Source organism: Prionailurus bengalensis, chromosome B1 (assembly GCF_016509475.1).
Source record: "Prionailurus bengalensis isolate Pbe53 chromosome B1, Fcat_Pben_1.1_paternal_pri, whole genome shotgun sequence".
NCBI classification, from domain to species: domain Eukaryota; kingdom Metazoa; phylum Chordata; class Mammalia; order Carnivora; family Felidae; genus Prionailurus; species Prionailurus bengalensis.
In genome coordinates this window covers 13,930,458-13,944,024 of record NC_057344.1, presented here as the reverse complement: position 1 = coordinate 13,944,024, position 13,567 = coordinate 13,930,458, and the positions used below count along the sequence as shown (strand labels likewise).

At 40.6% G+C, this 13,567-nt stretch overlaps 1 protein-coding gene across 17 annotated transcripts in view; it reads right to left on the bottom strand.

Moving 5' to 3' along the window:
- The window catches only part of TENM3 (teneurin transmembrane protein 3), a 453,850-nt gene that overhangs the window by 53,673 nt on the left and 386,610 nt on the right, over positions 1-13,567 (bottom strand). For all 17 annotated transcript variants that reach the window (XM_043557955.1, XM_043557965.1, XM_043557986.1 and 14 more), the window contains 5 exons: positions 13,140-13,259; positions 12,073-12,334; positions 6,711-6,978; positions 5,032-5,175; positions 465-714 (listed from right to left, as the gene is read on the bottom strand). In XM_043557955.1, the coding sequence (XP_043413890.1) occupies positions 465-714; positions 5,032-5,175; positions 6,711-6,978; positions 12,073-12,334; positions 13,140-13,259 (1,044 nt within the window). The remainder of the gene's footprint in view (positions 1-464; positions 715-5,031; positions 5,176-6,710; positions 6,979-12,072; positions 12,335-13,139; positions 13,260-13,567) is intronic.

The following is a 13,567-nucleotide window of genomic DNA, read 5'->3' as shown; positions in this document are numbered from 1 at the left end:
CAGGTGTGAAATAAAAGGCTAACGACCTATACCATGAGGTTATTCTAAAGGGATTTGAAAATCATAGTTCCATCCTATCAGAGCATATAAAATTCCCTGGAATCAGTGAGACATTTTATATCTTGGGTGACTTTATAGTCTATGCTCTTTTATAGGGCATAGTATGTATATACGTGCTTTTCCCAACTTTAACCAAGAATCTAACTTCTTTCTAAGGAGAATTTTAAACATGGGGAAGGTATACTTAAATAATACACTGGTACATCAGATTAAACACTTAAAAAAAAATAAAGGCATGCTTAGCTTTGGTTAAAATCCCAAATGAAAGGGGTGCCTGGCTGGTTCGGCCAGTAGAGCATGCGACTCTTGATCTCAGGGCTGTAAGTTTGAGCCCCACATTGGGTGTAGAGATTACTTAGAAATAAAATCTTAAAAAAAAAAAAACCAATTAAGGAAAGACATACCTGAGTTCCAAAACGCTTGTTACGTTTCCAGAAGGGAATATTCGGCGAACGTAGTTGAAATCCCCTACATACAGACTGCCATCGATCCCACAAGCTAACGCGACTGGAGCCAATAGCTTATTGCCATCGGCTTGACCATTGCAGCTCGGGCATGAGATGCTGCGCCTGCGGCCGTTGCCCATGATGCTACTGACGACCGGAGGCTGTTGGGAGATAAACTGGTTCTCCCCATTTCCCTTGTACAGTATACCTAGAAGACATAAAATGCATTTTTCTTGGGATAAAAAGTACACAGATGCAACGTAACCACGCCCACTCTAGAGTTAACTGTACTTCAGTGCTTTGTAGATACAGACTGGGAAAACTCTTCTTTAAAGTTCCAGAGGACAGAACAAAACAAGAACTCAGTCACTTCGTGTAAAATATTGTGTGACAAAATACAAAGGATATATACAAAAATCGCGATCTGTTGCGAATGTAAGGAAGGGGCTGGTGAAAGAAACAAGGGATCAACTAGGAAAATGGAAAGCCCGAACTGTCAACATCGGTGCTTCTCAAATGTCGTTGCACACTGGAACGGACTGGGGAGCTAACAAAAAATACTGATGCTCAGATCTCATCTCGAGAGACTCCGATTTAACTGGTCTGGGGGGCAGCCTTTTAAAAAACCCTCCAGACAATCCTACTGTGCAACCAAGTTTGGGAACCATGCTCTACACAATGTTCTTCAGGGAATACCAAGTTTGCCTAACTGCCGAATGATGTTAAAAAAATTATATATTAATCCAATAAAAACTGTGTGCCACAAATATGAATTTCTTCCGAGTTGATCACTGATTTTGAAAGAGTTAAACATACTTTATAGACAATAGAGTTAGAAAGCATATATTAGACCTCCTATATACTGCTACGCTACCGAAGAACATTCTTGGTTATTCTCTGATCTGACATGAGCATGCCCACACCTGCAGTAATTCAAAATTCCAAACGTAACGAAACTATTACGGAGAGGCAATTTATTATTTAAAGAGAATTCTGCTTTAAGGCATGAAAGTGCCAACAATTTTAAGAAGACAAAACGCCAGTCTGCTCCATCATGGTCTTCAATGAAAATCTGAGACAAAATCCCGAATGAATATTAAACATTTTCATAGTTAGAAACTAGATTTGAGTTGAGATTCTTGTCTTATTCCTTTACCATTATTATATATAGATCAGATCAATGGTTTCATTTTGGTCTGATGTATACTGGACGGTCAGCTGTTATCACTCCATACATATTTCATGACGCTTCTCAGTGTGTTATTATCTGTATAAACCACCTGCTATTTTGACTTTGGAAGTTGCACATATTATATATTTATTGAACGTTCTCTATTTCAAAGCGGTTCTTCAAGCCAACGCTTATACTTTTTAGCAGATACACTCTGAAGAGAATCCATCCCCAGAAAGAACAAACAGGAAACACGAGAAAGTGTTTTTTCCTCCCACTCTGGGATAATTTTAAAGTGGAGAAGAGATCAGAATCATTATGTTCCTCTGAGAGCTCAGCACGCTTTTAGGTGGATTCTATGATTACTTTTTGAATGCTCTGCTATTTGAGTGATGTACTAATCACAGAACAGTTACACAGAGACATCAGGAAAGATAAAACAGGTTTATTCAAATTTAAGAAAAATAGTCTAAATAAGGCTGGATCATAACAACATATGAAAAGCCTTTTGCCTTAAATATTCCAAGAAGACATTAGTGATACCTAAGATCCTTCTTTCTGTGATTACGTTATTTGACAATTAGGGAACTACCATTTCCTGTACGAGCCACGTCTGTAATTTTCATCCAAAGAATCCCACCAGTCAGCCTACTTCTCTGCTGAGCCTGATTTATTCAGTCATTACTTTAAACGACTGGTCCTTCATGATTCTCCTCTATTATGACAGAACAAAAAGACGAACATTAGAATATTTACTTTCAAGTTCCAGGTCTGCACAAACACCTGTCACCGTCTCCATTTTTGCCTTCTTGTCTTCTTTAAAATGTGTTCATAGCTCATCCACCTTGTCGTGATTACACATCACTTTGTTTATTCAATGAGACACATGTCACTTTGAAAAGCCCCTACTTGTCAAACTGTTCTTGGATGAAATGGGAAATCACAATCGGTTTACCCCGGGAATTAGGTTAACACACATTTAAAAACAACATACGGTGTATACTTTACAGCAGTTTTTGGAGGACAGAATTTTGGGTAGCCCAGTTTTTACATCGGAACTGATACTTTAATAAGAGCGAACCATATATTATGCCGGTAGAGAAAGTGTGTGTGTGTATTTTTATTATATATACATATACAGAATATCTACAACTTTCTCAGCTCTACCTGAGTACTGTACTCAGTGTTGGATTACACTGTTAGGGGAAGGCCTTTCCTGGAGCTCTTTGCTACTGGTTCACGATCTCTTAGTGAAATCCTGGGGCTAGCTGGTGGCGAACCGTACCTTACATTCTCACGATAACTAACACGTTTCTAGAGAGGCTCCCCCCGTTTTGTTTATAAAGAAACTTCTGAAGGAATCCAGCAATCGGTCACACTCCGTGAAATACGATTTCCCCGACTTTAATCAAGAGCAGCCACGAGCACATTCGGCACAGCCTGAAATACCACTGGTCCAGACACCGCCGACGATTAGAGGGAACATACGGAGCAGCCTTCTTGGTTGGGAGTCTTGCTTTCCCCACGCGTGTGCCGCACGTGGCACTCGCCGTCAGCTCTGCTCCCCAAGAACCTTCCGGGGTGCTCACTGAGAGGCAAGCTGACGTCCAGGGCAAAGCTGGAATGGGGACAGAGCTCGGCACTGTGGGTGCTGAGTAGGAAAGGTGTGGAGGGTCTTCCCGGTGTGGTTTGCCTCTTACTATTGGTTTGCTCAGTACTATATTCTTCCAGAGGTAAGGCACCGGGGTTCTCAAGCCCTGGCTTAGAAACTACTTTGGATTTAGTACATTCGGAAGCTGAAAATGCACCCGCGCCGGCTCCAACAACAATTTTTTTTTTTTTAATGAAAAGAACAAGTATCAAAGTAACGTTAATCTGAAAAAGTGACCATTAATCATAAACACGTAGATGTATTACATGCTCCGTTCAAAATTCTGAACCTTCCAAAAACCTCCGCAAAGTCAAAGCTCGATGATTTTGCCAAGACTGTGGCATCTCCTTCTCTGGCTATTTGCAGAGGGGGAGTAGAGAGTTATTAGAATGACGTGGTTTAGGACAGGTGGCTACAGTAAGTTGCACGAAGGCTCCGCTTTTCTAGAAAAGTGCCCATAAATTATCTGAGATTGTAGCTGGCGTGTGGGCAAAATGTTAGACACACAGCGAGGACAACAGAAATTGTTTAATATCAATGATATTCTTTATGAGACTATGCTGGTCAAATTTTGTCAAGTAACTGGTCTTTTGGTTTGTGATATCTGATACATGGTTTTCCAGGGCATATTCACCTATAGTGTAAGGCCTACTATAAGGAATACTCTTCTCAAATTATTCATGTATTTTTTCCCCTCATATTTACAAAGTTAAATAAGAGTATAGGAACCCAGTTTGAGCAAGAGAACGATTTTTTTTCTCACATACAATTTGAGAACTGAAAATAAAAATCGACATACTCAGACTACTTAAGGATTAAGATCTGTTAGAAACATTTTGGTGGGGCGCCTGGGTGGCTCAGTCAGTGAAGTCTGACTTGAGCTCAGGTCATGATCTCACGGTTCGTGAGTTCAAGCCCCGCGTTGGCCCTGTGCTGACAGCTCACAGCCTGGAGCCTGCTTCGGATTTCATGTCTTCCTCTCTCTTTGCCCCTCCCCCGCCTCACACTCTGTTTCTCTCTCTCTCAAAAAACAAACATTAAAAAAATTACCAAAAAAGAGAAATATTTTGGGAAAGTACATGGATTTTTATTTTTTCTTTACTTTTAAAAAAGTCCCCTCCCACTCCCTTTTTGGTAAACCTTCCTAAAGCACTGTGGATCAACTGATGGACTGACTATAGATATAGACACTCCTAGAGAATCTGTGGTAGGGACGACCACATAGAGTACTTTCAATGCAGCATTAAAGTCATTTATAACCAAATGGGAAAACTATTTTGGTGATGAATATACGAATGTTTCAAAGTCCACAAGAAGATTGTTAGGTAGTTCCCACTTCAGACTTCTATGGTCTTGGAAACATTTTAAAAAAAAAAAATTTTTTTTTTAACGTTTATTTATTTTTGGGACAGAGAGAGACAGAGCATGAACAGGGGAGGGGCAGAGAGAGAGGGAGACACAGAATTGGAAGTAGGCTCCAGGCTCTGAGCCATCAGCCCAGAGCCCGACGCGGGGCTTGAATTCACGAACCGCGAGATCGTGACCTGAGCCGAAGTCGGACGCTCAACCGACTGAGCCACCCAGGCGTCCCGGAAACATATATTTTTTCTCCTACTTCTAATCCTACAGCATGCATGGGATGAAATGTTGCCACAATCTAATCCATCCGAAGGAAAGCAAATCAACTGAGAACAAGATCTTACCATTCTGAACGTCCAACACATGATGTTTATCTAATGTCCAACCACCCATGTTGGAAGCGTCTAATTCATAGCCTTGTAAAATGGCGGTCCTCTTTTCCCACAGAGTCAAGTCCAGACATGACTCGTATTCATATCCAACTGAAACTGGAATCAAGATAAATCACAGTTCATCTTAGCTACAGGCAGAGACGCAATGTACTGTTTTTGATAAAACGCCTTTCTTCGTAGTCGTGTTCTAATACTATATTTCTACTCATTTATGAGTAGCGTTTATTTCTATGTGAGAGGGTTTGGCCACATAAAAGGTATTTTTCTAAAAAAAAAGCAATCTTCAAGTATTATTTTTCTATCGACTTGATAGGAAACTAGTATTTTTTTTCCCCCTCACACCACTTTCTCACAAGGGGTCCACAGCACAAAATGAAGACCAGACTGGGCACCTGGTTAAGTAATCAGATCAGACAAATCAGCCCCGGGTGGTGATCAGATGATAACAGCTTAAAAATTACATGTTCCATCTGAATAATTATAGTGGTGTAGTTTCCAAGAGTATTCAGTTGTGGAAGATATTTACAATAAGTAAGGTTCAATATAGTAAAAAAAGTCTGATTATGGCATCATATTCACGTTACTATCAGAAATGAACAATAACACCAGCAGTAGATTAATGTGAACAAATCACAAATGAGAAGATTCAGAGTCACAATGGAACATGGGTTTTCAATTTTAGAACAAAGCAGAGGGAGAAGTGGTAATTATCTGATTGAACTAATTCAAGCCCAAGGTATATATTAATTTCAGAATAAGAATACTCTCAGGTAAAAACTGGTAGAACAAAAAAGCATCCATCGGTTGTTGCTGTTCTTGGGTTGAGTGTGAAGCTATACCATACGTACATTTCTTCACATCAATCTTTGATCACACTATCCCATCATTCAGTGAAACAACTGGTTTACCCGATGTTTTATTTTTTATTATTATTTTTTTCAATATATGAAGTTTATTGTCAAATTGGTTTCCATACAACACCCAGTGCTCATCCCAAAAGGTGCCCTCCTCATTACCCATCACCCATCCTCCCCTCCCTCCCACCCCCCATCAACCCTCAGTTTGTTCTCAGTTTTTAAGAGTCTCTTAGGCTTTGGCTCTCTCCCACTCTAACCTCTTTTTACCCGATGTTTTAAGAATGTCATTGCACTGAATTGACTCCTTCTAGTCAAAAGATCTGAGATAATTTCTGAACACAAATATTGTCTATATCCTCTCAAATACCCTTGTGAGCTGAAACCACCCTAATTGTCAGATACGGAAAACATCAAAAAGGATAAGGAAAGCTATGGAGACAAAGTTGTAAGGAAAAAAAAAAACGAGAAAAGGAAGGAGAACATGGGAGAAAAGATTGGGACACCGTGGACTGTCATTCAGAACGTTTTCTAATGTATAATTTCAGCCAGAAAAAAGGGATGCTGTCTCATCATATGGAAATACACTCCCTTTTCCCATGGTAGGTCTTAACCAACCAGCTTAGAACTCCCCACGGACAATCTTACTGCCTTCCCATCTGTTTATCCATTGAGTTTCGTGGGTGATTTGTTAGTTCTGACTTCAAGATAATATCATATTAGTTCTGACTTCAAGATAATTTTTTTTGGCTGAAAATATATTGATAAGGAACTTACCAACAGCTTCAGATAGACCATAGACCTTTTGATTATATGCATCTGTTTTATCCCATATAAAAGTATAGGCCAAGTTTGGCGAGGCAGGAAACCACTTCTGAAAGAGTCTTCCGACGACAGCCACCATAAGGTGAACCTTCATTAAATTAAATGGTATAATAGACTGGGTCATGGTGATCTTGAGAACTGACTTATAGCCTGCAGCTCTGGAACTCAAGTAGGAAAGTTTCAGATCTGTTCCTGGAATTGTAGTTTCTTCATGGAGTACCTAGGTATGAAAAAAGCAGAAGCTTAAAACTGCGATCGTGGATAACTATTAGGTAAAAGAGATTCCACAGGGGCGCCTGGGTGGCTCAGTGGGTTGGGCGTCTGACCTCGGCTCAGGTCATGATCTCGCCGTCTTGTGAGTTGGAGCCCCGCGTCGGGCTCTGTGCTGACAGCTCAGAGCCTGGAGCCTGTTTCGGATTCTGTGTCTCCCTCTCTCTCTGACCCTCCCGCATTCATGCTCTGTCTCTCTCTGTCTCAAAACTAAATAAATGTTAAAAAAAAAAATTAAAACAAAAAAAGAGATTCCACAGAATTGAGACGAACAACTAAAATAAGACATCAAAGAGTCGCTCTTCACAAATACACATTTGAGCTGTGACTTCATTCAATAATTATAAATAACTCTGCCGCCAGCCTATTTCTCTCCTCCTAAAAGCTTCTTGTCATTTATTTTGAGTTAATCATACCTCAGGTGCTATTCCTCACACAGAAGTCACTGTAACTGCTCCATCGGGCTGACATGCACTGACTTGTTGGCCTATAGTCACAGCCGACTCTCACTAACCCATCTTTCACCCCTATCACCCTGGAGAATTAGAGCAGACATTTGTAAGATGGCTGGCTTAGCGCAGGGATGCGGTCTAGGCCAAAGATCTGGCCTACGCCAGCTGGCTCATTTAGGGATGAAACCTGGGCCTGTAGCCTCAGCAGTTGACTGGTCACAGCCTAGAAAGACAGGAGTGATAACAAAACAAGACCAATTCGTTTGGGTTAAATTGTAGCAAATTCCACATCCATGTGGAAAGGTAACAGGACGATAGCAAGTCCTTATAATTAAACACTGAGTGAGGACTCACCACTGACTTTTGATAGGATGGTGGATGGACTAGTATTTCGGAGCTGCATACATTTCTCCCTAGAGAACAACTAATGTGTTACTGAATGCACAGGCAAGACACTCAACGTATCCTTTTCGAGTTGAAGCTGGACTGTAAAAAGTTAAAATAGCCACCTGCCTACGAATGATCTCCTTTACAAACGGGTAAAAATCACATTCTTAACCCTCCAGCCTACCCATCGATGTGACTGGCTCCATGAATGCTAACAAAGGCATACCGACATAGGCCAAAACATTAATTGTTTTGAAAACATATTTTACGTCGTGTGTAAAATCTTTCCAGAGGGTTCAGATGCTAATTAGGAAGCACCGATTAGGTTGGTTACTAATGATCACTCTTCCCAGGTTTACCACAAGACACATATTGCAAAGTGCACAAGGCCATTTATGCTCAAGGATCCACACCAGGAAGTCAACACTTTCTCTACTAAGAATTAAGTTAACACTCGCAAAGCTTTCCTCATATTGTCCTATCAAGCTTCTTTGTTCAGACAGAATGGACTATCTGACTGTGTTAGAAAAATCTCAGAATGGCGATCCAGTGGTCAGCGGCATTTAGCTCCTCTCGCGTGGAGCAGCTAGGATTGATGCTTAGCTGTCACCTCGGAGTTTTAATGACTTAAGTGGAACCCACGACAGTGAGGTTGTGGTGGTCAGTTTCAATATAAACAAGCGGCACAAAAGAGTGGGCTAAGCAAACTTCCATGCTGGCCCGTGAGCCAGTGTTGGCAGGAAGAGAGATGTGAGGCAATTTAGTGGATCAAGAAGGCATCGCTATGCTCTCACAGATATTGTTCCTGTTTATTACGAGTGGGGTTTTCCTTCCCAACTATGCCAACGGATTCCGGCCACAGACTGTCTCAGGCAAAACAGTTTACGGACATACAGAAACTTTCCAGAGCTTTGCTAGACTCAGGGAGACCATTACGTTTAAGATCGACAGCATTGTTGTGTGGCTGTAGGCTACAGGATGTATAATGGAAATAGAACTCATTGTTCTTCTATCTTTGGGGTGAAATACCAATGGGTGAGCTTGAAAAATAGATTCTGTGACTCTTGAATGGCTCTGAAAATGTAAGTGATCGAACCCTAAGGCATATAATTTGTTTCCTCTTATTTCCAAAATAATTTCTCATAAATCTGGTAGGTTTTCTATACGTAAGGCAGTCCTTTCCTTAATTAATATATATTTCCTGTGGTCTTCTAGAGGCTGCGTCTCTAATTCAAGATGTCATGTGTTATTCTTATCTTAATACTTGATCACTATCTTTGTCATCATTAACCTACTTCCATGGAACAAATATCTGTAATTTGATTCATTAAAACATGTGTTTCTCCTATGTAATTGAACTTGACCATGTTATTTTGCATTCGAGGGAAAAGTAAATCTAGCCAGAGTGGAAAAAATAAACCATTAAGCCTATTTTTTTTTTTTTTACCAGCTGTCTGATCTGTAAGCCTCATTCTTCACCCCATTACATATTCAGTTAGAAAGCGCAATAAAACGGAAAAAACAGAGTAGAATTACAAACACAAAGGCTTACTTTCTCTAATTTTGTTATTGTTATTATTTTGTTTGATAATAAGTTAGAGTATTTTATTTTATAATAAATAAATAAAATTATTTATCCAATCAAAAAAAAAAAAAAAGAAATACATCCTGTCACTTCTACCTTCCAAATCTCAGTCTAATCTGCTTCCTTTTCTCTAGTGCCATTGTGCATGTTGGGCACCTCTCCGTCTCCGTGCTGGACGTGCACGGAAATACAGCGCACACTAGTCAGTTCACCGATTCGTCTGTTTCCTTCTAGCAATTACGCGTTTTGTCACTTGAGTTAGCGTTAGAGAAATCTGAAAAAATGCCATGGGCCCCCCGGTTCCATATTGCCTAAAGAATTCAAGGTCTCCACTGTATGACAACCTGGCCTCAGGCTTTCCCTTTATATGCCCTACATTTAAATGGTCCATCAGCTTTAATGTGACATTATTTGGTTTTATCACCATGTGGTTGCTTACACATTTTCTTCCATCTGGAATATCCTTTCCCTCCTTTGAAGGTCAACCTCCTCAGTGATGCTTTTTTTTTGGCTTCTTTAGGAATGGACCCCTCTTGAACTTGCAGAGTTCTTCTTTCAAATCTCGATCACACTTTAGAGCGGCAAGAGCCATGCCTCACTAATCTTTTTATCCGAGTAGAGTACCAGGTACACATTAGACTCTCAGTAAATTTCTACCAAACGTTGGTTGACTGTTTGATGGAATGGGGAAAAGAACCCTTCATGTATTCTTGCAACTGTTGACTACCTGCAACCCATTTCAGTGACTCGGTTTGCTGAAAGTTTGCCCCCTGTAGACAGACAGACACTGCTTCAAGGTTACATCTATTTAAGGCCTGGCAAGGAGCTCAGCCTGACTACACGATGACCCCTGGGAGGAAGCAGTACAGTGCATAAGGCTACAGTGAATTTCGAATAGAAGCTTCAGCCCAAAGTCGGCCTGGTTACGCAGCATAGCATCCAGGGGTCTCTTCAGCATCACAGTTGCCTGTGAGAGTTCTCCTTACCTGTTATCCTGGACCTTCTCGGCTCGTCTCCTCTGCTCTCTATCTGTACTCCCTCCCTGGGGGTTCTTTCTCATCCTATGCTTTATGTTCATCCGTAACACTGATGACCCCCAGGTTTAATATCTTTCCTTCCAACCTCTCCCCGGGACTCCGCTCGTACATGTCCCCTCCTTACACCTTCCACCCTAAGCACCTTTGTTCAAGCGACCATCATTTCTCCTACTTACTGAGACTGTCTCCCACCTGGTCTCCTTATTTGAACCTTTCCCCAATATAAAATAGTCTTAGTGTAGCAATCACAGTGATCCTTTTAAGAAGGAAATCAGCACCTGTTACTGCTCTACTCTAAAGCTTCCAACAGCTTCCAATTATTTTGCAGACCACATATTTTTACTTGGTTATTTATGAATAAAGTCCATTATTATTGTACTTAATGTCCTGTCTTTAAAACCTCAAAATGATTTCCTTTTGAAAAACATTTATTTATTTACTTTTGAGAGAGAGAGAGAGAGAAAGAGAGAGAGAGAGTCTACAAGGGAGCGGCAGAGAGAGAGGGAGAAAGAATCCCAAGCCGGATCCACACTATCAGCACAGAGCCCTATGTGGGATTCAATCCCAGAAACCTGGGATCATGACCAGAGCCGCAATCAAGAGTTGGACGCTCAACCAACTGAGCCACCCAGGTGCCCCAAACTGAAAATTATTATTATCTAAAAAAAAAAAATTGTTTTTAACATTTATTCATTTTTGAGAGACAGAGAGAGACAGAGGGGCAGAGAGAGAGGGAGACACAGAATCCGAAGCGGGCTCCAGGCTCCGAGCTGTCAGCACAGAGCCCGAACGCACGAGCAGCGGGGCTCGAACGCACGAACCGTGAGATCATGACCCGAGCCAAAGTCGGATGCTCAACCGACTGAGCCACCCAGGTGCCCCTCACAATTATTTTTAACTGAAAACAAATAGGAAGGAAAAAAATCTCCAGATATTTCAGTAGATAAAAGGAATAGTGACAGTATGGCTATTTTTTTAAAAGTTAGTTTTCTTTTTTTCCTGAGGAGACTAGGCTTTGCTATAAATTATTAGAACTCACTAAGATATTAATATCAAGCTTTTTAGGTAAAAATATCTTGTGACAATTAATAAATATTTGCTGCTAAAAATCAAAAAGCCATCATCTTTTCTGAAACATTTTTTACTTACAATTATAATAAAACATTAAGTTACTGAGAATAATGACCATAATTAATTGTTACCACGTCCACCAGGAGGTCAGGAACATACAGGTACCAAAAGCTTTTTCCAGTGAGCAAAGACGTTATCAGCTAGTTGAGTTTAAGCTGTTTTTCTATTTGGCTACAACCGATAAATATACACACATATAGTACAGCCTGAACAAAAAAGTATTTTGAATAGATCTTTAAGAAATAACTAGATATCCTACTACAGTGTTATATATTCTAGCGCACACACACACACACACACACACACACACACACCCCCCACATTCTATGTTTCATTCTACAGAATATTTAGGACGGTGCTGGAATTCTGCAACCCTTTTTAAAGGTTCCTGGGACACTGCACGATCTGAAAAATGGTTTCCTTAAAAAGGACTGCCTGCTAGAATATTCTACCTGTGTTTCGGGAATAATAGGGCTGTCTTCAGGAGATGATCTGAAAAAGGTGGATAAAGGAGAGGAAACGATGATAGGATTTGGCCTCACAAATCCACTCAGATCACAGCTGGGAATGTCATTCTCTTCCTTCTTCATGACTAGGGTATCCATCACATAAAAGACATTCCATGGAATCCACACCGTATGATACTGAGTGAGGAATGGGGATCGTTCAAATACCAAAGTCAGGGAAGCCCCTCCATTTGCCACCAGGTCAAACCTAAGAAAAAACAAGATTGCTCAGTGAGTTATCTGGATCCCATACAGCTTCCAACAATACTCAACTGCATCAATAAATAGGCTTTATAAAGATAGCCGATTTCCCCCCAACTTTTATATCATAGGGTTTCCAATCTATAAGAGTATGCAAATAATTATACAATGAACACCCATATACCCTTTACTTAGACTTACCAATTCATTAACGTTTTCCCGTATCTGCTGTATCTGTCTACCCATCTACTCTTTTTTTCAGAACCATCTGAGCTTATGAAATATCACTTCGAAATATTTCAACAGGAACCTTCTAAGACAAAGAAAACTCTACAAGATCACAACACTGTTACCACGTCTTGGCAAATGAGCTCAACTTTTTTATTTTTATTAAAAAAAATTTTTTTTTTAACGTTTATTCATTTTTGAGACAGAGAGAGACAGAGCATGAACGGGGGAAGGTCAGAGAAAGAGGGAGACACAGAATCTGAAACAGGCTCCAGGCTCTGAGCCATCAACCCAGAGCCCGACGCGGGGCTCGAACTCATGGACCGCGAGATCGTGACCTAGGCCGAAGTCGGACGCCCAACCGACTGAGCCACCCACACACCCCATGAGCTCAACTTTTAAAGCGCTGTGTGCGCACGTGACTTTAAGTCTGTGTCATGTGCACCGTCACAGATTTCTGGAGTCTAAAAGTTGTTGCAGTTCTATATTAAATGGAACAATAACACATATTGGGTGATAGAAGAATGCCTAGTTTTTATACTGAAACTACTTCAAAAAAAGATAGTGCAGTGGGACTAACTCACATTCCATCCTGGCGGGTAATAGTATATCCATATTCTGGGTAATGGAAAAACGAGACATTTACTCCAATGAGAGGAGTTCCATCAGCAGTTAGTACTTGGCCTCTGATGACAGATGCAAGGCTGTGGGAAAAGGAGAAGAATCAGAATGAGCATTTGTCTCCGCAGGCCAACAGTACCATGATTTAGAGCTAATTCATCCTAAGGATAAAATAACACTATCACCCACACTTGTTATTCCCCCAAACCAGACCCGAAATACTCCCGAGACAATGTCCCTTTTAATTCGGTGCAATTCACATTCTCTAAATGCCTGGTGTTTACCCTGGGTTTTTAATTTGTTGCAATCTGGTTTTTGGAGAGTTATCAAGACCGATAATTTAGAGATGAATTTTTTAAATTATAAACTGCGCTTTTTCATAAGTCATCTA